We start from the raw sequence: 23,540 nt of genomic DNA, 5'->3' as shown, positions 1-23,540 counted from the left end.
TTCAGTCTCAGCTGAAGCCCTTGCTCCCAGAGAGGACAGCCGCTCAGGAAGGGTGGCCCCTCATGGCTGTGCTGAGGCTCTGGCCTCTCCGAGGTACAGGTGAGGCTGGTCCCCCCCCCTTTCCTCTCGGGCCCGTCTGCTCCTGCTCTCAGGGCTGCACCCTAGTTTGCCCTTTTCCATCGGGTCTTTCCCCCCAGCCCGCAAGCATGCTGCTTTCTTCCACCTTCTAGAAAGCAACTGTTCTTCCTCCTCCGTGACCTCTCTTCCTCCTTTCCTGAACCTTCCCTTTTCTTTCCCCACAAAGGAAAATTCTCTGGAAGGCTGTCTGGATTCCTGTCTCTACTTTCTCTTACATTCTCTCTCATCCTATGCAGGGGGGTTTGCTCCCACTGCTCCCCAGGGACACCTGCTCTCTCATCAAGGTTTCCTGAGGACCTCCACCTTGGTGCTCCAGGAGCCCCCTCCCATTCCCTACTTAAACTGCCGTCTTTCCTTTCGGGAGATTTCCTTCCCTGTGGCTGTTCCTCAGTCTGCAGGCTCCTCCCATCTCTCTCCCCACTTCCCAGCTTCCAGTGACTCTGTGTCACTTACATGCTAATGGCTCCCAAATGAGGATCTCTCACGGGCACTCTCCCCTCAGCCCCCAGTGTCTCTAATAGCGTATCTGGGAGGCACTGACCTGTCCAGACTCAACTCTTGATCTTTCCCCCCAAACTTGCTCTTCTTAGTTTCCCACATCTCAGTAAATGGTATTCTCCATTCTTCCAGTTGCTCAAGTCCCAAAGTGCAGCCTCCCTTCTCTCCCCCCTGGCATATGCCATGTTGGATTCAAGAACCGATGGTCTTGTTCTCATATTTCAAATACCTCTAGGGTCTGACCACGTCTCAGCACCTCCACTGCTGTGTGCTGGAGCAAAGCCGCTGTCACCTCTCATCACATGGGTGCAGTCACCTGGTAAGTGAACTGCCTTACCTGCTTCCGTGAAGCTCTCCACACAGCGGCCTGAGTGGCCCATGGTCCTTGTCATACCTAGGTCCGATCCTATCGCCCCTTTGCTCAAACTCCTCCAGCTGCTCACCAGCTAAGAGGCCCCTCACCTACCAGGCCCTCCCTGAACCTGGTCCTCTTGGGGTCACCTTGAAATACTAGAATGTTCCCTCCTCAAGGTCTTTACACACCCCTTCCAACTCCCTCGGGTTCTTCTCTCTGAGTGCCCCGTCCAAGGAGGTCTTCCTTCTCTACCTTCCCTAAATGGAGACCCGCGCCCCCGCCTCCTGCCTGCCTTCAGCCCCTCTCCCTGCTTTACGTCCATAGCACATACCACCATTCAACATACTAGGTACTTTTCTTATCCTGTTAATTGTCTATCTGTCCCCTTGAAAATGTACACTCTGAGAGGCAGGCATCTGTGTATCTTTTACTCACTGCGGAAACATGAGGTGCTCAGTAAATATTTGTAGAATGAGTGAGCTACTCTTCCCTCACCGTCCCTGCTCAGGAAGGACACAGCTGTGGTGTGTTCCTCAAGGCCCGGGTCCCTTATACACATCTCCTCTCCACCCCCTTACCCCACCCCAGCTCCCACCAGGGGACAGCCGACTGCTGGTAGGTTTGAGGGTGTTTGGGCTGGAGGAGACTGAGCTCACAGAGCAGAGAGCCTGCTGGATGGCAAGGGATGGTGTGTACGTGCCTTGGGAGCTCAGCCTGGCCCAGAGTGGAGCTGCCCACCTGAGAAACGGGCACCCGGGCATGGATGAGGTGATCCAGACTGTACTTCAGAGGTTCCTCTGCTCTCCTTTCCAAGTGAATAAGCCCCAGGGACTCCAATATGACTCCAGAGAAGTAGAGGGCTCTCCCTCCCAATAACTAATATTGGTGGTTTCTGCACCCGAGGACAGGGGGCTCTCAATCAGACTGAACTGATTTAGAAAAGTAAGCAAAGCATGTTTCTTGAGCCGCAGAGCTGTGAAGCACATTCACACTTAAAAGTACTGGCGTCCATGCTGGGCCCTCCCCTAAACTGTGAGCTCACTGCAGTCCCTGGCAGCGCCTTTCACTGTTGTGTCTCCAGAATCTAGTGTGTGCCTGGCACAGAGAAGGTCGTTTGTTGGGGTTTAAAAAGGGCAGCCTGAATGGGGGAGCTGGGGTGAGGGGCAGGAGTCTAAAATGTTGTGGCCCAGGAAGGAGCTAGGAGTCCATGACCTTGCCTCCATTTGACCTTCCCCATCAGGGTGACAGGGTGACAGATACTACTTCTAATTTTAAAACAAATTTCTCTGAAGAAAAGTCCCTTTCTGCATGTATAAAAGCCTATGGTGGTTACAAAACAAACTGGATGCTGATTGATGCTCTGATGAATCTGGAATAAAAGGAGGAAAAAAAAAGTCTTGCTGTGCCTGGCAACGTGTTCCATGTATAATCCTGTTTAATCTTCACAGCAGACATGAGAGGTAGGTTCTATATTCTTCACATTACTCATCTGGAAGTTAAGACTTAGGTTAAATGTGGTCACACAGAGAATCAATGGTACTTACGTGAACGTTTCTAGTTTCCTTGTGTGATTATCTTTAAAACTCCATCAGCAAACAGAGTTCACCTTAGTACTGAAATTTATTATTTGCATTAAAGGTGAATCATTATTGCATGCTAAGGTCACGGCCAAATTTTCTTTCTTTTTTTAAGTAAAGACTGACTCTGATATTCAAGATAGAGATTAATGATAAGAAAATAAGATCTTCACTATACTGAACTATTTATACTTTTCTCCCCTGAAATTGATCTTGCAAATACATTTTTCTCTAAGAACATAAAACTGGGAGTTATAATTTCTATTATAAAATATTTTAATCTTTAACACATCTGAGAGAAAAGTCTCGTTATATGAAACTCTGAGTTTATAAAAGTTGTTTTTTACTTTGTTTTGTTTTTTAATGGAAATAGAAAAGAAACTGATGAAAATCAGCTGCAAATCTTGGGGGAGCAACATCATTCTATAGCACCTTACTGACAAGGGCCTTCAGGGCACAGTTGTCTGGACAGAAGCGGGCAAGCGCAGCGTGCCCTGTGTGTGTGGGAATGGGTTACAGAAGTGGCCTGGGAGACTCTGGGGAAAACCAGCTGGTTCTCTGGGCTTGTTCACCGGGGACGCACCAGCCTGCTGGGAGAAGGAGGGAGATGGAAAAGGAAAACCAGATTCCTGACCCAGAGAAATGGAAGCAAGTGGCACAGTTTGGGGAAGACGGAGGCAGGTCTGGGAACCTCTGGGATTCCCAAGGCCTTGACCCATGTAGCATCTAAACACACAGAGTTTATTACCTTCTGATGGCTTGGTGGGTCTAGGAAAACAGAGACACACATACACCGATCCCATCTGAGATGAAAGCAGAGCCTGAAGCCAGGACACCAGCAAAGCCAGGGGAAGTGCAAGTTCCTGGGGCTCCTCGAGCCAGAGAGGCCGCTTGAACCATACCTGACATAGCACTGGGCCACTGCTGCCCTCAGGACAGCTGCCTGCTCGGGTCCACAAGCTTCCAGTGGGGTACAGGGAGGATGTCACCCACCTTTGTTTCCATGTTCCTTCCCTTTCCAGTTCAGGACTAATCATCCCAATCTGGTAACCTGCTCTTTCTGTTCTGATCTTCTCTCCCACCTAAAATCCCTCCATCCTTTCAAGCGGTTAGAAGAAAAAAAAAATGACATCAGTTTGTAAAGCATCCCGCCACAAGTTTTTCCTCCCAAATTTTTCATTAAAGTGGGAAGACAACATGTGAAACTGTGAAAGAGATAAAGAGATCTTATAGAAGTGATCTCCCCCCCCCGCCGTTCCACTGGGCCCTGTAACCTGGGAGCCGTGGGGCCCAGGAGCCCCGCTGGAGAGCGGGCAGCAGGCTCTGTTCCTGCTGCCTTGCGGGTCGGCCCCCTCACCACTAGGCTATCATATCTCGCATCTCAAAAGATGATTTTTACCAAACAAATTTCTCTGCTAGTAATTAGCTCTCCCATACTTATTCCTCAAAGATTAATCGAAGTATCAGCCCCATGTGTATGGAAATCAATACAATTCTAGGCTGGAAGAATATGTTTTGTTGTTTTAGTTACACTGGGCAGGCTTATCCAGGAAAATATCTTACTACGTTTAGTCTTAAAAGGATCCTTTTTATTGCAGTATCATATTAGCTTTTGAAATGCTGAAAATCCATGAAGACCCTTTTTGATGTGTTTGATCTGCTCTGCCTGAAACCCACCGGCCCCAAGTGAGGCTGGATACGCCAGGTTGAGGCTGATTTCTTTAACAGCCTGGGAGCAGCAAAGAGTGGAATAGTAACTGGTTAAAATTTGGGGTGCTGGGGTCAAGAGGGCCCCAAATGTAAACCCTGGGTCTGCTGCTCTGTAGCTGCCTGATCCCGAGAAAGGCAGTTCACCTCTCCAGGCCTCAGGGACCTTATCTCCAAACCTCAGGTAGTAACAGGTGAGAATTCACTGAAACAGTCACTGGATCTACTGAGCACAGCGCCTGGCACACGGTAAGGGCTCCCTAAATGGAGGCCACTGGCAGCACCCCGTAACCCGGAGACAGTGCCATAGGCAGGCCCGTCTCACCAGGAGGGCTGGGAGATCCAGGTCGGAATGCCATTTTTAGATGCTCCCTGGAGTGCAATTAAGGTCGCAGGAACAAGGCACCAGGTAAATCTAGGTCTGGCTCCCTTTAAATTGCCCAGGAAAAGAGCAGTTAATTTTAGCAACTTACAGTTGTAACACAAAAGCAGCCCGGCTTCTCCATCCTCGTACACATCAATAGCTGCCACAAAATTAACCTGAAATGATAAAGGCAGTGGTGGTGGGCAGGCTGGACAGGACACCGTTGAAAGACTTTCTCAAGTTCAAGGCTTTGGCGGGGCGGCGGCGGGGGGGGAGCTCTCAGGTGCTGTGGGGTCACTTCCACCTTGGGCGGCCATGATTATAACGCACAGAACCTCTCGCCTTCCTTTCCCCACTGGGACTTTGTCACCATCTTTTCTACCCGTCGAGGAGCTCTCGGGAGACGGGCATCTGCACTCTCTCTGACAACAGGACCCCTATTTGGGTAGTGTGCTCCGGTTCCCAAAGCTTCCTTGCAGGGCGAGTTCAGTTCCCTCGAACGCGGACCTGGGGAGTACGTGCTGTTCTCCCACTTCGCAGGTGAGGGAGGTGAGACGCAGAGACGCAAAGTTGTAAGTGTTGTAAGTGCCGCCGCCGAGGCTTGAACGGGGCCTCCTGCTCTTGGCGCCCTTACCCACGTTCACGCCTCAGCTAGCGGGCAGTCGCACGACCTCTGAACCACTGGGCCAGGTCTTCATTTCTATTCGCTCGCTCTCCCGCACTTGGAGGGATGCAGCAGGACACCACGGAGAGGGCGTCAGAAGACCTACTTCCGTGTTCTGTTCCTAGTTCCGGGCAAACTCGCCTGCCTGAACATCCTGTCCACACCACTGCCTGCTTCTGTGGCTCATGGCAAACGGCTCAACCTCCGGCCATGGGTCTTGGCCTGTAAAACTGGTGTGAGGACGACTTTGCTGACTGTAATGAGAACTCCACTCCAAGGGTTTCGAGGAGGGCCTGACACTGTCTGGTCAGCACTGTGAGCATCTTCCTCTCCCCCGTGACTAGTTTCCTCCCGAACCTCCTCCTTTTTGTGAGCAGAGCTAGCCCTGACATCTCAGGCCCCCCCCACTCCCCCAAGCCCAGCAGCCTCCCCTTCAGGGGCCCTCGGGTGTCTTGCGTGTGCCTCCCTGGGCAGGGGCACGGGCCTGTCCCCCCTCAGCTCGCCTCTCCAGCCCCTTCCGGAGTCGATGTGCCCAGGCCCACCTAGGCTCCTTCGGCAGACCCTCCGCCGGCCAGCCCTCCTCCTTACTACTGTCACTGTCACTGTGCTGATGCCCCCCTGGCCACCCTCAGTATGGGGCATTCCTCCCACTTCACCTAGCACGGGGCCTCTGCCTTGGCTCCGGCCTCCCTCCGATGGAACACTGTCCCCTCCCGTCCCTCATCATCTGGCACAGTCCTGGGTGCCATTCAGCACGCAGAAATGAATGAGTAAGGCAGGGTTTCGCCCCTCAAGAAAAACCAGAAAAGCATATAAATACATGAAACAAGGTACAATGAGGCAAATGCCACAAGCAAGAGCTGTGGGTGCTTTGGGGCGGGCGGCAGACCTTGAGGCTCAGAGGTCAAATGTCAACTCTGGGAGCAGAAAGACGTGGGGAGCAAATCCCAGAGAATTCCTCCCCTGCTATATATCATACCCCCCTATTTTAACGATCTGCATAGTGTGTGTTGCTGTCTGATGTTCACTTATTTCTGTTTATCAGAGCCTCCCCCCCCACCCCCGGTAGAACATAAGCTTCGTGAACAGAGGCCTCGCCCGTGCTGTTCCTTGTCAAGCACTCAGCACCTGCACGGGGCCTGGCATGTGGCAGGAGCAGAATAAATCCTCGGTGAATGCATGACTGAATAAAGGAAATCCTAGCTCTGTCACTTTAGAGGTGTGTGCCCTTAGGCCCCCTGTTCAACCTCGCAGAGCCTCAGTTTCTCCATTTGTAAAAGGAAAGATAAGAAGGACATCTGCCCCTGTGGGGGCTGAGGATTCCATGAGGCCACTTACGGAAGCACCTAGCACAGGGCCTGCTACTTGGGAAATGCTCAGTAAATGTCAGCTGACAGCACAGCCCAGCTGTGGAACCGGCACCAAGGGGGTATGTGATGTGAGGGAGCAGCCTTTGAACTCTCTGGTCCCAAAGGGAGCCTTCCTGTCCCCACCACTTTGACTTATAATCATTTTCTCCTCAGATGTCCCAGTACTTGTCAGTCGGATGACACTTACCCAGCCAGAGGGAGGGCAGGAGGGGCCAAGCGCTATCAGCTTTGTAGCCTGGACCTTTGTGGCCTATCCCCCATCATGCCTTGGGACACGGCTGTGGAGGCCACAGCATGCTGGGGTCCAGGGCACAGCCTTCCGAGTCAGAGAGCCTGGGTTCAAGTCCTGTCTCTGCTACTTACTAGCTGCGTGGTTTTGAGTAAATAAGTGACTTCTCCTTTCTGAGTCTTAGTTTCCTTTTCTGCAAAAATAGGGAAGTGAACAGTAAATTCCCCATAGTTGGTGGGCAGATTTCGTGAGCTAGTGCTTATGAGGTGCCCTGGCACGGGGCCAGACACAGAAGTGATCATTCAGTGGTGGCCATGTTTATTCTCATTATGGGAGGGTTAACAGTAGTGGGGAAGACGGGATGGGACAGTCTGTGCGTTTCGAGGTAAGGCCTGTATATGTGCTTGGGGTGGGGGAGGGCAGATGTGTGGCCGTCACAGGAGTAGAGGAAGTTCAGGCAGAACTGAAGCATGGAGGCAGCAGACACCAGGGAAGTCGCTGGTGTGCGGGGGCGGGGCGGGGGGTGTCTGTGAGGGGGTCCCAGGACCGTGCTGACTGGTGGATGAGCATGGCTGTGTGCAGAGACTCAGGCTGCAGGGCAGGCAAGGGCTGAGCTCCGGCCACGGCGCTGGCACTCGGGGACACCACGGCTTGGACTTAGTCACTTACTCCTCTGGCACTCCCTGGCATTTTGTTCAGACCTCTATTAACACTTAGCGCAGTGAGACCCATTTCATGCTTTGATGCCTATGTGGGTCTCCCCTGGTGAGGGGCCTGGTGGGAGTCAGTCTCTGAGACATTGTTTCTTGAAGACATCAGAATCAACTAGAGAGCTTTAAAAAATATATTCTGGGTTCTCGCTCCTAGAGATCCTCCTATAGTAGGTCTAGGGTAGGACATAAATGTTACTTTTAATTTTTTACTTGATTAAAAATAAGTAGTTCACTTTATTGGCATTTTAAAATGATAAAAGTAACATGGTGGTGTGAAAATTCAAAATAGGTTTGTAACAAGTTAAGTCTGCACCCCACCTTCCCCAGCCCCAGCTGAAAGTGGGAACCACTGCTAGGTCAGTGTCCGACCTTCCCATGTGATTTTGGGGTGAGCTTCCTACCGAGACCCACTGGGTCCTGGGCAGATGGTCAAGATGGGGACTTAGGCCCAGCATCTAAGCCAGAGACCTAGATCTCATAATCAGGTCTGCAGTTCTTTCTAGAGGAGACCTTTGTTTTGGGAAGGAGGCCAATGCTGGCTGTTGGAGTTGGGGCAGCAGGTCACGATAACCTGTTGGTAAAATGAACTTGATGTTGACTTTCAGACTGCTGCTTTGATGCTTCTTAAACATTTCCTCTCTTAACCTGGGGTTCTCTTAGACCCTCAGGTGGGGTTGAAGGCTGAAATGGGAATTGAATGGGCTTGGCTGAGAAGAGAGGAGGAATGGAGGTGAGAAACTAGGCCAGAAAATCCACACTGGTGCCAAACAGAGTAACCTGAATGAGGGCGCCTGGGTGGCTCAGTTGGTTAAGCGACTGCCTTCGGCTCAGGTCATGATCCTGGAGTCCCAGGATCGAGTCCCACATTGGGCTTCCTGCTCAGCAGAGAGTCTGCTTCTCCCTCTGACCCTCCCCCTCTCATGTGCTCACTCTCTATCATTCTCTCTCTCTCTCAATAAATTAAAAAAAAAAAAAAAAAAAGAGTAACCTGAATGACCCTGAAATACCCAATGACTTAGGGAAGGTCGGCCTCTCTCTCTCCTGCCTCCGTTGCACCGGGGCCTGGGCTGCAGGAACATCTTGGTAAAAAGCTAGCCCGGGGACGCCTGGGTGGCTCAGTCAGTTAAGAGTCTGCCTTCGGCTCAGGTCATGATCCTGGAGTCTCAGGATTGAGTCCCACATGGGGCTCCCTGCTCAGTGGGGAGTCTGCTTCTCCCTCTCCTTCTGTCCCTCCCCCTGTTCCTTCTCTCCTCTCTTTCTCTCAAATAAATAAATCTTAAAAAAAAAAAAAAAAAGCAAGTCCTGTTCCTGCAGTCCGTTTCTAACTGGCTATGAGAAAACACTTTGTTCATTACTTTTTTCATTTCTCTAGGGCTTATCTTCCCAATTAGACAGTAAATTCCTTGCGAAGATGAGTAGCTGTGTCTAAGCATCCAGGCCCGCTCAGCAAACACTCAGCAGCTGCGGATGTACCCGAGGATGCAATATACATGCTGACCCACTTAGATCTAGGGAAAGGCTTTAAAAAATTTTTTCTTTAAAGATTTTCTCTTAGGGAAAACTTGGTGACTTAGTTTTAAAAAGCATATTGAAGAAAAGACAGAACATTTTTGAATTATTCCTGGTAACTTTCAGAAAAACAAAACCAAGGAGCCACCTAAGACAACCGTCTTTAACCCAATTTTTCCTGGGCCTTCATGAATCTTATGAGAAAAAAAAATCCACACTCTAATGAATTATCAGGGTATTAAATATAAGTAAATAATAACAATCAGCAGAAAAAGCAGGCAAAGCCTTAGGAAATTAGTTGCCAGGGAAGGGACTGATTGAACAAAGATCTTCTGGGCCATGATTTTTCTACCTCTTTTGGCTGGTCACAGGGTTTTGAAAAGTAAGAAGGGCAAGAACTTTTTTTTTTTTAAAGATTTTATTCTTAAGTAATCTCTACACAAAACGTGGGGCTCGAACTTACAACCCCAAGATCAAGAGTAGTATGCTGTTCTGACTGAACCAGCCAGGCGCCCCCAAGAAGGGCAAGAACTTTTAAAGCCAAATCGGGCCCTTCCTCCTCAGAAGTTGGCAGGCTGGAAGAGGTTATGGGTTCCCAGTTGCTGGGATGGAGCGGCACTCCTTCCGGCTTTAAATTAGGAAGAGTTTCAGGGCAGACTCATTCTCCTAGGTCTGTACCTGCATCACCTGGCAAGACTTAAAGCATATTGATTCCCACACACCCAGAAATTCTGATTTAATTGATCCGGGGTGGGGTCAGAGCACTCATCTTTTTAAAGCCTTCAGGAAGTTATAGCCAGGGCTGAGAAGCAATGTATACAGGTGGTTCCCAGACTTGTCTGAACTTAAGAATCACCTGAGGATCATTTTAAAAATTCCAAAACCCATATCCACACCCAAGACCAGCAAAATCTCTGGGGTTGGGACACGGGCAGCAATAGCTTTTAAAGCTCCTCAGATGGGGGCGCCTGGGTGGCTCAGTCAGTTAAGCGGCTGCCTTCGGCTCGGGTCATGATCCCAGGGTCCTGGGATCGAGCCCCACATCGGGCTTCCTGCTCAGTGGGGAGCCTGCTTCTCCCTCTCCCTCTGCCTGCCTCTCTGCCTACTTGTTCTCTCTATCTCTCTGTCAAATAAATAAATAAAATCTTTAAAAAAAAAAAAAAGCTCCTCAGATGACTCCAATTGCAGACAAGTTTGGGCACCACCATATATACGTATATATATGAGAAACAACAGATGATCTGTGATTGATAATTGTGGAAGGCAAGAAGGTTTCCTAATTATATCTAGATTTTTCTTTTTCTTAAAATCTTGCTCTCATTTGGTATTAAGTCTTAATATAGTAATGAGCAATTTTTTAATGACTATTTGGGTAGGGTGTGCCCTAATATAAGCTGTATTTTTTATTTCTTATAAAGCATAGTCAGAAGGAATTCTGCAGTCTCTTGGACCTAGCTGGACAGGACTGGAGTAAGTTTGTAGGTTTGGAAGTCCTCACCAGGAACTACATTCTCTGTGGGGGCAACACCCCCGTTCTTTGGTGTGAGCGCTCACTGCCCACCCCCCCCCAAGGGGCACTCATGTTCAGAACCCACGCAGTCATCTGTAGTATTCAAGTACAACTGCAGGTGGGCCTCGGGTCTCTTCCAAACCCCAGACACCCCTGCACTCCGCACAGCTCAGGCTGGAGGGAGACACGCTTTCTCTCTCCTCATGGTGTCCCGTCCCTTCCTCCTTTCCTAGGGGGCCTTTACAGGGAGGGACCCAGGGGCTGAACCCGCCCCAACCACCCAGGCCCCAAGCTGTGAGTCGGCCCAGGCCACGGAGAGGATAAGGCCCTTCTGGAGTGAATGACCAAACAAATGTTCTCATTTCTCTAGTTACTCAGATTGAGCTTTTTGACCCTTCCCGTCTCCTTTATGAGGAAAGATGGAATGGCAGGGGGCGATGTGGAAAAGCTGAGCAGGGCAATGGGGCAATTCAGTTAGACAGGACCGTTCTGACCTACAAGAAGGTGACTTCACGGGATGCAGCCTGAACAGTGTATCACAGAATACTGCTGTGGTCAATTGCACGTGATTTTAAAGAAATTCTCATCATGGCCTCTCGAGGTTAGAAGACGTGCTCCTGGTCTTCTCTGCTTCCCACTTGCCCTCCACCTGTCGACTCACCCTGTTGGCCTCCACGTGGTGCAGCCGGAAGGCCTCCCCCGTGCTCTCATTCACCACGTCGAACTGGTGACGGTAAGCCACACAGATGAGATTGTCACTCTCCTCGGTTGGCCCATCTACTAAGGTCATCACCGCGGGAGAGTCGGACAGACAGATCTCCTGTGTGGTTGATGATGACGTGGGAGAAGGGGTCAGGACACAGAGTAGCCATTTTCATATCAAGCCCCCACCCCCACCCGCTCCCCCATCCAGTAGCGGGTTCCCTCCCCAGGCTCCTGCAGAGCCCTTTGTTGGCAGGAAAGGTGGGGACAGGGAAAGAGGGGTAGGGATTGTGCCAGACTCCCCCCTCCCACAACCTGTCCTCAAAACCCACACCTGGCAAAACTGATTAGCCCTCAGATAGTCTGGCCCTGTCCTGTGATTTGATAAGAATAGAATAATAGTTGCTAACCTTGTTGAGCACTTAACACAGTGCCAGGTACTGTTCTCACTGGATCCTCAAAAGGACCTTATGAAGTAGGTAAGGCTATTATTCTATTTTACAGGTAAGGAGACTGAGGCTCAAAGGTCACATGACTTGCCTACATTTGCATAGTTTATACATGGTGCAGCCAAGATTGGAGCTCAGGAAATCTGATTTCAGAGTTGACAGGCCACATAAATGCATGCTCTACATAAGCAGTCATTAAGAGTGCTAATTACTGTACTAAGAAGACTAACACCTAATTAGAGCAAGATTTTAACTTGTTTTAACGTCACTGTGATGACGGTTCTGTCCCCCTAAATTGACTATTAGCAGAAATTGATATGCATAATCAGGAGGCTTTAACCCTGGCAAAAATAATTGCTCAGCTCACCTACAGGCAAAGTCTGCCCTCGGAGCCAATGTTTGACACGGTTCACACCTAATGTACCGAAGTTTTTAAGAAGGTAAGAGATGGCAAGAGCAGGAAAGGGACCCTCAAGGAGGCTTCTCTCACAGGGTCCCACCGTGAGTGAATCTGCCAATCCTGCTGGCTCGGGCAGGCAGGACAGCTGGTTTCTTCTCTGCAGCCGCCAAGGCCACGGTCATCTGTTGCTAGCATCCTGCGTTAGCCTCTTAGCGGTCTCCTTCTTTCCGCTCGTGCCCCCCCCGGGCCCCCATGCTCATCTCTGTCCAGGAGCCAGAAAGATTTTTGCAAAACCTCCCACTGGTTGATCCCCTCTCACTCAGAGTCGAAGCCAAAATCCTAGCAAAGGCCTTAAGGGCTCTCCGACCTCCCTGACTTGTTCCCTTGGCTCCAGCCACTGTGGCCTCTTGACCGTGCCTTGCACAGGGCCTCGGGTCCTTAACTGGCTGCTCCTTCTGCCTGGAACCTCCTTTCCCCAGATATCCTCCTCATCTACTCCCATTATTTCCCTTGGATCTCTGCTCAAAGGCAACCTTTTCAGAGAGGGCTTCTGGGACACCCTTTCTAGGACAGATCCCCCGTCCCCACTCCTTGTCCTTTGCTCCCTCAACCCGCTTTACTGTTATCCTCGGGACTCAAAATTGGCTCCTCCCTTGCGTCTTCCCGCAACTAGAGAGCCATCTCCATGTGAAGATGCTCGTGGCTGTACCCCTAGTGCCTAGAATAGCACCGCTATTGCGAGACGACCCCAGTGGGTGACAGACCCTGGGTGGAACGAGAATCTGCCTCCTGACTCCTTGGCCAGGACAGAAGGGATCTGAAGAGCGGACCTACCCGGATGTACTGGAATTCCTCCACAGGTGACTCCAACAGGGGAGATAGCAGGGGGATGCTGGCCACCCCGCCTGGCTTGTTGTGCTTCCTCGTGATCAGGAGTAGTTTGTTCCGGATAGCGACGACTATCCTCAGCTCTCTGCTGTGGTGAGTGTTAATGGCATACAGGTGGCAGCCTGGGGAGAGACAGAAATGACGCTGAACACGTGACAGGAGCCTGGAAGCGCCCGGGCCTCGACAATGTGGCAATACCCAAAGACCCTGGACATTAAGCATAACCCAGGGGACTGCTGAGAATGTTCTGGCCACCAGGCAAACAGAGGTGTGAAATACAAGTTAGGTTGAGTTTCAGGAAAATTAAGGAAGTCATATTCCCTGTATTCTAGTTTGTGGTCTTAGCTTCACACCCATGACACCATATGAATTAAAGTGACAGGTGAGCAGAGCTCCAGGAACCGGAGGCTAAAAGTCTCTCTTCACAGATTTGCGAACAGAACTCAACTTACCTTCAAAGCTTGTCACACCAGGCCTAGCCTTTCCTCTAGCCTTCCAAATGCTGGGCTACCTCTCAGGCTTCTCTTAGGGAAACAGTGATGCTATCTTGGTGATGTTTCCGAGTAAAAACCAAACCAATAAAATCAAATTCCCAATGCATTTTTATTTCCAGTGAAATCTGAGCAGTCCGAGGGAAAAAAAAGAATTGAACAGAAACCACCAAAATACGAAGACTGCCGTCACCTTTTGTTTTCTCCAGCTTGTTATCCCTGCAGTCACACTTGCTCCTCACAGGCTGTTTGCCCTCGATGGCCTTGTGCACAGCACTGAGCCTGAAGACAAAGAGGCGGGCGTCTTTCCCTGGTGAGATAAAGAAGGCGCCGAAGGAGATGGGTGGGAAGACCGGAAGAGCGGATTGTGCAGGAAAGCAACTGCTACAGAACTAGGAGCTGAGGTGTTCTAGAACTGGGAAGAAACCCCACACTGCCTCTACCCAACAGTGCACTGAAGACTGTGCCCCCCACCCTTCTCCCTCACCGACCCCCGTCAGAGAACAAAGGGCCCCCCGGGGATCCTGAGCACTGGCCCCCCAAAAGGCAGTAGCTGGTACGACCCATGCGGTCAGACCGCTGTGACCCTCGAGGTTGGCTGCAGAAGGCTACCTGCTTCCCCCACTCCCAGAGGACATCACCGGGAAAGGGAGTATCACCTTTGTCTGCTCTGAGGATCAGAAGGTCCAGAGTCTCGAGCACATGCATCTGCTTCACTGACAGGGTTTTGTCAAACACGGGCACTGATGGAAGGTCATCTGGAAGAGGAGACATGGTTCCCAGAACTGAATCCAGCCCACGCTTTCAAAACCTATAAAACGTGCCTATGAGTGGTCCTGGACCCCAGTTCCTTCTGGGCAAGGAACGTCAGCTTCTAGAGCACTGGTAAGGTCAAACACTGTTCTCTCAGCCCAGGGAGAAGGACTGACATTCCCTCCTCTATATTGGAAGCAGAGCCCCGGGGCCTAGAAACTATATTCTTTTCTTCGGTATTCATCAAAGAAAATGCATCATCTCTCCATCCCAGTTTTTACTGGCATTGTACCCAAACGACTGAATAGCAATTTAAAAAAAAGAAAAAACAAACTCAGTCATTTCTCTGAAGTATTTTCTTATTTTTATGTAATCTTTGAAATTATGTCACTTCTTAGATTATTTTGTATATCTCTCCAGAAAGCAAAATTAAAATTTCCTTTTGTATTTATTTATTTTTAAAGATTTTATTTATTTATTTGGCAGAGAGAGACACAGCGAGAGAGGAAACACAAGCAGGGGGAGTGGGAGAGGGAGAAGCAGGCCTCCTGCTGAGCAGGGAGATGGATGCAGGGCTCGATCCCAGGACCCTGGGACCATGACCTGAGCCGAAGGCAGATGCTTAACGACTGAGCCACCCAGGTGCCACTTCCTTTTGTATTTAAAACAAATAGAAACACACCCTATTACATGCCTACATCCATATCAACAAGAGTTTACCTATACATTTTCAGTACTTCTCCATAGTGGAATATGAAATCTCCTTTTTAGACAAAAATAAGAGAGAAATGTTGATTAAATTGCCCAAATAACAGGAAAAAACGAACTGTAACAGAAACGTTCAGGAAGAGGTCAGATAAATGGATGATCGAAGACATTGCAATGATACGTAGGATTTGTTGTTAAGATTACTTATTGGGAACTTAAATTGCTAGCAAATACCTTGTTCCTGGAGGTCCCCAGGACAGAGAGGGCCAAAAGAAATATTAAGGCTCTTTCATAAGCAAAGGGTCTGTTCTGAGCTTGATGTAGAATCAGCGCAAGGCAAAGAGGTTCTGGGATAGTGTAGACATTTCTGGCTGGATAAGTGGCTTATTCTTTATCGGTGCTTTGCCTGACATTTTGGTCTTCAAGGGCTCTATTGTGAGTCTGGGTTTGTTTCTTTGGTTACAATTCAAGTGCATGGGGCCCTGAGGGTCTTGGCTCTTCTAGAAATCTGTCTGGTTGGGAGTTCATTCCTCCCTGGGTGGTGCCCAGAGAGAGCAGAGCTTTTGTTGTCGGGAGGGGGTTCATAACTGCTTCACAGGGGACGGCTCTCCTGTTCCTTACAGGTCTGTGTGGGCTCTGGATTTGTCCGAGCACAGAGCCTGCTAAGCTTTCATCAGACAGAGGGCTCCGTTCTAACTGCCCTACATTATTGCGCAAGTGTAAATTCTATGATAGCCCGTCAAACCACTCTCTTCCTCCTCTACCCCAGGCCTCCATCAAAGTAACTGAGTCTCAGGCTTTGTGCTTCTGTTGGGGGCAGACTTGAATTTTCAAAACATGGGATGATCACAGGGCGCCTGGGTGGCTCAGTTGGTTAAGCGACTGCCTTCGGCTCAGGTCATGATCCTGGAGTCCCGGGATCGAGTCCCGCATCGGGCTCCCTGCTCGGCAGGGAGTCTGCTTCTCCCTCTGACCCTCCCCCCTCTCATGCTCTCTCTCTCTCTCTCATTCTCTCTCTCAAATAAATAAATAAAATCTTAAAAAAACAAAACAAAAACAAAAACATGGGATGATCGCGCCAATACCCATTGTCATACCTGACTAAATAACTATGGTTATTTCATTTTAAAAAATATTTATTCATTTGAGAGAGAGAGAGAGAATGCAAGTGGGAGGAGGGGCAGAGGGAGAGGGGAGCACACTCCATGCTGAGCAGGCAGCCTGACTCGGGGCTCAATCCCACCACTCTGAGATCATGACCCTGAGATCATGACCTGAGCCAGAGCCAAGAGTTGGATGCTTAACCGACTGCGCCACCCAGGCGCCCTGGTTATTTCATTTTGTGAGCGGCAGCTAACATACACGGAGGGCATCCTGCATGCTAGGCTTCAGGGCTGAGCGCTTCACATGTTATTAACTGAAATGCCCCAACGACCCTCTTAGGTAGGAACTTCTAATACTCCCATTTAACAGAGGAGGATCTGAGGCTCAGAGGTGCTAATAGCTTGTCCAGGGTCACATCTTGAACATGTGGAACCCAGGTCCGTGCGGGGACAAAGCCTGTATTCTTAGCCTAAAAGCAGCACTGCTCCCCCATGGATGGATGGGGCCACCGCACGAAACAATACTGTAAGGAATTCATAAACGACAGAAGCGCTTCGTCTGACATTTAAGACAGAGGGATACTGTGTACAGAATAAATTAGCATTTATTCTCCATCAAATCTTTCTCAGGTGGCTGAACAGGTAGCACAGGAAGGGGGAGGAAGCAAGGATTTAAGAAAGTGACATGTAACTTTAATGACTCTTTCATAGCCATGTTTTCCTTCTTGTAATCTCTTTATGAAGCCCTGATCTTTTAGAGCTGGATTTTCTCTGCAAACCCAAAACAAATGGTCATGGCATCTTTCATCAGCATTTAGTCTCCCTTCAAAGAAGCTTTTGCTGCACTTAGAATACAAAGGACCTTGAGTTTTAATAGCGACCTTGATAGAAGCAGACTCCCAAGGGGGTAGGTCTAATGAAATTAAGCAGACGCTAATGGGATACAGTGGAACCAGGCCTGAAAGGAAATGGAGAGATTCACTCATGGAAACGATTCATAATGTGATTAAGTATCGACAAGAAAAAGGTAAACAAAGAAATAACAAGAGCATTCAGGATTCAAAGCACAATGAGGAATACAAAGAACGCCTTAGGGTTATTCTCTTCTTACAAAAGCAAATAGGGTAGCAGAGCTGCTTATCCAGGGAATGAAAACAATAATCTGAGAAATAAATCCAAGCTCGTGGGGGGTATATATGGCTACCATCTGTGTTAGACGACTTCCCTCAAATTGGAAGAAAAGAAATTTCCTGGCACATCACAGAAATCCTTATATTTAACACCTCCATTAAATTTTGGACCCATAAAGATGAAAATTTCAGCAGGGGACTTGGTACTCTTGGTTTGGATTTTACATTTAAAAAAAGAGAAGCAACTCAAATAGAATTTTGTTGTTGTTGTTTTTTAGACAAGCCTTACAAATAGCCATTATAAAGCATATTTTCTTGTTCCTAAAAAGAACAGACAGGTAGAATATAACTTCCTTTTGACCAAAACATTTCTCAAAATTATTTGCTCAGGACTATATTTTTGGAAACCTGTGTTAAGGTAAAGACAATAACATGGGTAGAGTTTAATTTAATTTATTTATTTATTTTAAATATTTTATTTATTTATTTGATAGAATGCACAAGTAGGCAGAGCGGCAGGCAGAGGGAAAGAGAGAAGCAGGCTCCACGCTGAGCAGGGAGCCCTATGTGGGGCTCCATCCCAGGACCCTGAGGTCATGACCTAAGCTGAAACCAAGAGTTGGATGCTTAACTGACTGAGCCACCCAGGTGCCCTGAGTTTAATTTGATTTTAATAAAATGCAGTTGGTTTAGTGGACAGAGTGCTGAATTAGCAATCACCTCTGGGTTCCAGTTCCAGATGTGCCACTAACCAGCTGTGTGATCTTGGGCAAGACACATTGTTTCTTTCGTTTCTTCATCCATAAAATGAAGAGACAAAGAGAGGAAGAGACCAGACTAAATGTCTGAAGTCTGTTTTTTTTTTTTAAATAAATTATTTTATTTGGTTGCACCTTTGGCAACGTCTATAGACTTTGTTTCCTTTTTAGCACGTTCACAGGGATATCCTAAATATAGTAACTGTTGTTTACTAAGTTACTATTATGTGCCAGACACTGACCTAAGCACTTAGCATGGGTCTTCATAATTTCCACAATCCCTTCCTGGAGTTATGATCATTATTCCCAGTTTGTTTATTTTGTCTGTTTCCATTATTGTAAACTAGTTTTCAGCCGCTTAAAAATATCCCCCCCGCTTCAGAGAAACCTGAAGCTCACAGAGGTTCAGTTTGCTTCACGATCACAAAGATGCTCTGTTTTATAATTTCTAAAGTTAAATATTTAATTTAAATTCTCAGTTCATAAATTTTAGATTATCTGTCTTTTAGTAAATATATACATACATACATACATACATATATACATATATATACATATGACAGATGAAGTAACAGATGGAGTCAGAAATAAGTCCATTATAAAGCCTGGTCTGCCTTTCTTGTTTTCCCACACAAGGCACCTACTTCCACTTCCCAAGGGCCTGGCGCATAGCAGGCACTTAGGAAACCACACTGACAGGGTCAGAGGAGGGAGTGAAGGTCGTGGCCAAGGATGGGAAGATGTCGCCGTTTTGTCACTTATGTCACTCTCAGGTGGTGGAGTTTAGGAATCCCATAAAACATCAGTATGGTAACGGAGACTGGCCAGCCTGCTTCTGTGCTGTGGAGAATGTGCCCTTGGAAGACACTGTCTCTATGCCTACAGTTCCCCCGGAAGCCCCAGGAGATGACTTGCTACCAGTGTTTAGCCCCTTTAACATTCATCAGGAGTCTGGAAAAAATCCAAAGGGGCCTCCTGCTGGAAGGGACCACACAGTCCTCGAGTCTAAATGAAATCCCCATCTGAAGTTGAACTTTCTCTATAGCATCCTTGCCAAGGGCATGTCCCACTGCTGGCTGATCTATGGTGACAGGGAACTGACCACCTCCCCAGGCACACTGATCGACCTGATTGTCAAAAAGTTTGATTTTATATTAAGTTGAAATCTGTCTTCCCGTCAAATCTTTCTATTTCTGTATGCAACAAAACTGGGTTATCTAAGATTCTTATTATTTGTTTTGGACACCAAAATACTTTTTGAATCAGAAACCCTAAAAAAAGAGAAAGAGAGGGCATGTCTCTGAGATAGGAGCTGTTGATTTAAGGTAAAATGTTAAAATCATGATAAGTATTGGCCAAAAAGGAGATCTTTTTGCAGGTCATTGATGCTCACAGACTAATCAGATTTGGGGAAGGCATGAACCTGTCATGCATGACTCACCCTCTGGCTTGCTCGTTCAGAACATATTCCCTCTGCTTGTCCTGAAAAGAAGGGGTTAATTTTGTAAGGAGAGGAAACTTTGCTAACCTCACTGCTGATGACACGTTTATCTACGGGGAGTTGACTGGCTGTCACGCATCTTAGAAGTCCTACAAGTTACACAAACAAAGACATTTGAACGAGCAGCTACTCACTAACCATCCACTAGCAAGACGCCAGCATCAGTGGAAACCAGCAGGGCCTGGCCCCAGGGATCCGCGCACACAGCTTCGTGAGGGAAATCACTGCAGAAACACTGCGGCTCCCAAGGCTGCAAGGCATCAAAAGCGGTGGGAAGTAAGCTCCAGAAGGACTATCCCGCGGCCCCTCGGATGGAAACGTACAGTACGCCACCCGAGACCAAGCCCAGATACCCGCTCAACTCGGGGAGCTAAAGGGGCCCTGCACTCAGCTACCTTTGTTTTTTTTTTGCTTATGTTTTCAAAAAATATTTTAAAGTAATCTCTACACCCAACATGGGGCTTGAACTCATGACCCCGAAGAGTCGCACGCTCCACCGACTGAGCCAGCCAGGTGCCCTTCAGTTACCTTTCTTAAGAAGAAAAGTCTCTTTTCAAATACATATGCAGTAGGAAAAGAGGGAAGTCACATGTTTCTGGCACCATGACCTGTCTCCGTATGTAATAATCTTCCTTGGGAGCAACCAAAGGAAACATTTTACCTTAATACCTGAAGTTGGACCAACCAATTGTTGCCTATTTTTTGAAAAATTTACACGAGCTCATCACCAAAGGAAGACCCACATAACTCTACAAAAATGTCAGATTTGTGTTGCTGATTCAGTAAAATTATCAAGTCATACACAATGCAAGAAGTTGATATTGCCTTAACATGGAAATGCTTATTGACCCACTTAAGTCTACAAAATCTTAAAAAAATAACATGTTTGTGAGAATATGAAAGGTGCTGCCTGAAACCTACTCATGCTCCCTGCGTGATGTAGTCATACCACATGAACTCTTCCCCTTCATCTCATGCTTGGTTCTGGCATCAGAGTTAGCCCTCCCTACGGCTGCCCCAGAGCTGTGCGGGGATGCCTAGAGCCAGGAGGCTTGGCCTCAAAGGACAAAGACGTTTTTGGAGCTTCTCAGGGACAAGTCAAAGTTTCACATGTGCACTTTTACTCTCAATCAGATGTGCTCCCTGGGGATGGTACAAGACCCCACGTATGCACGTGGGTGTGCACGCGCGCACCGCGTGAGTTCATGTCCGAGTACTGAAAGTAGAAGTGGTGGCAGTGCGGTTACCTTCTAGGGTGTCATTTGGGGTGAGGGTAAATACTGTGTGTATTACTGCTCTCTTAGAAAAGTATGTTGTCCCTTCAAGAAACTCACAAGCCTCAGAAGAAATCTACTTGCTAAGATGAGGTTCAAGCCCGTTCTGGAAAGATCACACAAAGAATGTGAAGACGTTTTACAACCTAGAAAGGGCTACACAAGTGCAGAGGCCATTAACTGGAATGGCATTTCTCTAAGAAGATGTCTGGGAATTCTGACTCCGTGACCTACAGCAGGAAGACATGAAGAAGCAAAGCCACTACGAACGTCAGCTGGGAGACAGACACAGACATGTGAGCATTAGGTAACACCAAGACATAAAAACCAACTCTTAATAACAAAACGTTCTCTGAGCAGAGAACACAAATTTAGATCACTTAGGCAGAACAGGGGTTCTTAACCCAGAAGATCTAAGGGTCCTAGAGGATCCATAGGAGCTTGAGGAGGCGTGTGAAGCCCTGAAATTGTATTCAAAATGTTGTATACATGTGTCATCCTTACATTTTAACGGGCTAGTGTGTGCGTGTGTGTGTGTGTGGGGGGGTGTCCACTGCTTTCATGCGTTCTCAAAGGGGCCGGGGACTCCAGGTTGCCTGAGGACATCACGTAGGAAGTGTCAGTGATGGGAACTCACACCTGGTCCCACAGAGGCTCCACTCTGAGGACTGATGGCATTTGCCACTGCACTGGATTCCCTTCTGCCAAGTGAGGGGCTTGGTGGAGACTCTGCAGGGCAAGGATGTGGCCTACGTGCAGGACTCCCTCCTTGCTGGACCCTCTAAGAACATTAACACAGCACATGAACTGATGGATGCCTAGGAGGTTGACAAAGCCTCTTCTTTGGAAATAAAACACTCTTGGGAGCAGCATGCGGGACTCTGGCCTCTGCGGAACCAGTTGCACAGAAGTCCGTGAGGGCCTCTAGGCCAGTGTTTCTCCAAGGCAGGCCTGTGGCTCACTGGTAGGTTCTGAATGGATAGAAAAAATGGAAGTTCTTTCTTTGCTCTTCACCAGTGAACAAGTTACATTTCCACAGACTTTCACTTTTATGTATGCCTAAGAACTTCCTATCGAGAAGGTTACTAAATCCTGCTGGAATTTGGTATTTATGGAGCTCTTGGGAACACTGCAAATTCTACCATTCACACCAATGAGCCGATAGTGGGAATTTATGCACCCTTTGGAAAAGATGCTTTGCCATCAGTCTGGTCTGAAATTGGTTGTGGTTTTCTAACATCAGTTGTATTTTGACCTCATCATTTCCCTGAAACCAGACTTTAAAGTGTGTAGGTTCTGTAAGTCAGATACAAAGCATTTATACCCTTATCACTAAAGTAAATGCATTTGTAATTCTTTTGCTTTTATAATGGACATTTCTCTAGTGATGCACTGTCTGTGGATTTGTTCCATTTAACTAACTTTTACATGTTTGGAACACAGACATAACTAGGGACATGGAGTTTTGCTTTACAAAATCATGCAAACAGTAAGTTCCTATGCAACAAGTTTATTGTTTGCTCTTCTCTTCCTGATTACCAGCTAGTTTTTTTCCCCAAGGAAAGTGGAAATGAGAAGTAGATACACAGGCCACAAAATTTCTGGGTGACTGAATGAACTATAGATTAAGCAGTGGTTTCTCAACTGTGGTCCTCTGACCAACAGCATCAGCATCACCTGGGAACTCATTAGAGATGCAGATTCTCAGGGCTCATCCCAGACCTACTGAATCAGAAATTCAAAAGGGGGTGATTGCAGTACACACCAAAGCTTGAGAAACACAGCCCTAGAGCTTTGTGGAGCGTGTCCAGGCACCCCATGAGAGCTTGTTAGAAATGCACAGTCTTCACTCCTCCCCAGAGCTGTAGAATCAGAACACGCATTTCGCCAAGACATACAGGCAGTCGGTATGCACACGAGGCTCGAGGAGCACTGCTCAGCCCCGTCTGCCTGACCAGGCCTGCTCCAGCAGCTCTGCTCCCCTTAAGCATGCAAAGGCACACACACATTATGGAAATTGGGGGCTCTCCCTAAATGCTACTCAACTTTATCTGGGGCTTTCCCTGGGGACTCTGCAACAGACAAGCTCATGTCCCTCCTGTCCCACAAATCTCTGTCAAAGAATTGCAGTAACTTCACTGACAACAAAGGACATTCACAGGTGAACTTGAGAGCATCATGGACTCACCTCTTTTTTACAGATCCCCGAAGCCACCAAGCTTGACGGAGCATCCCCTCTCACAATGGATTTCAGTTTTAGTGCCTTACAGAACAGAGATCTCTTTTACAGTTGGTTATCAGGCAGTAAAAGAAGAGCAGGCTCAACAGTTGCGATTTGACAAGAATTTCTTAACAGGAGTAATTTTACACTAAAGTTTCAGGTTCCCACACTGCCCTCTCACTGAGCCAAGGAATGCAGCCTACTGAGAATGTTCCAGCCCAAATGACCCCATCCCGTCATTTCAGTCATCGGCATCTCAGCGCAGAGACTCCGACACGGCGAGACCAAACACATTTCCAGGTCCCCCCTCAAACTCGGTGAGTCAGGATCTCGGGAAGCACAGGCAGAGTGCCTCTGAACAAGGACCCACATCGGAGAGCCCCTGTCATGGTGCACCTGTCTGGGGCTAAGTCACTTGTGCCCCTAAGCTTTCCTGGGTCACCCTGCTTGGTTCTCTCCTTTGGGCCGGAAACTTGGCTGCCACTGGCAGCTCTCCTCCTCCTCCGTGTTGTGACAAGGGATCAAGAC

The 23,540-nt window shown here is 48.2% G+C and overlaps 1 protein-coding gene across 1 annotated transcript in view; it reads right to left on the bottom strand.

The window, feature by feature from the left end:
* GARNL3 (GTPase activating Rap/RanGAP domain like 3) overlaps positions 1-23,540 on the bottom strand; it is a 106,375-nt gene that overhangs the window by 10,216 nt on the left and 72,619 nt on the right. The window contains exons 16-22 of the mRNA XM_021691750.2: positions 22,980-23,054; positions 19,656-19,767; positions 14,224-14,322; positions 13,758-13,874; positions 13,020-13,195; positions 11,296-11,454; positions 4,749-4,815 (exon numbers count right to left, since the gene is read on the bottom strand). Coding sequence (XP_021547425.1) covers positions 4,749-4,815; positions 11,296-11,454; positions 13,020-13,195; positions 13,758-13,874; positions 14,224-14,322; positions 19,656-19,767; positions 22,980-23,054 — 805 coding nt within the window. The remainder of the gene's footprint in view (positions 1-4,748; positions 4,816-11,295; positions 11,455-13,019; positions 13,196-13,757; positions 13,875-14,223; positions 14,323-19,655; positions 19,768-22,979; positions 23,055-23,540) is intronic.

This window comes from Neomonachus schauinslandi, chromosome 13, assembly GCF_002201575.2.
Source record: "Neomonachus schauinslandi chromosome 13, ASM220157v2, whole genome shotgun sequence".
Lineage (NCBI taxonomy): Eukaryota > Metazoa > Chordata > Mammalia > Carnivora > Phocidae > Neomonachus > Neomonachus schauinslandi.
This window is presented reverse-complemented; position numbering and strand designations above follow the sequence as displayed.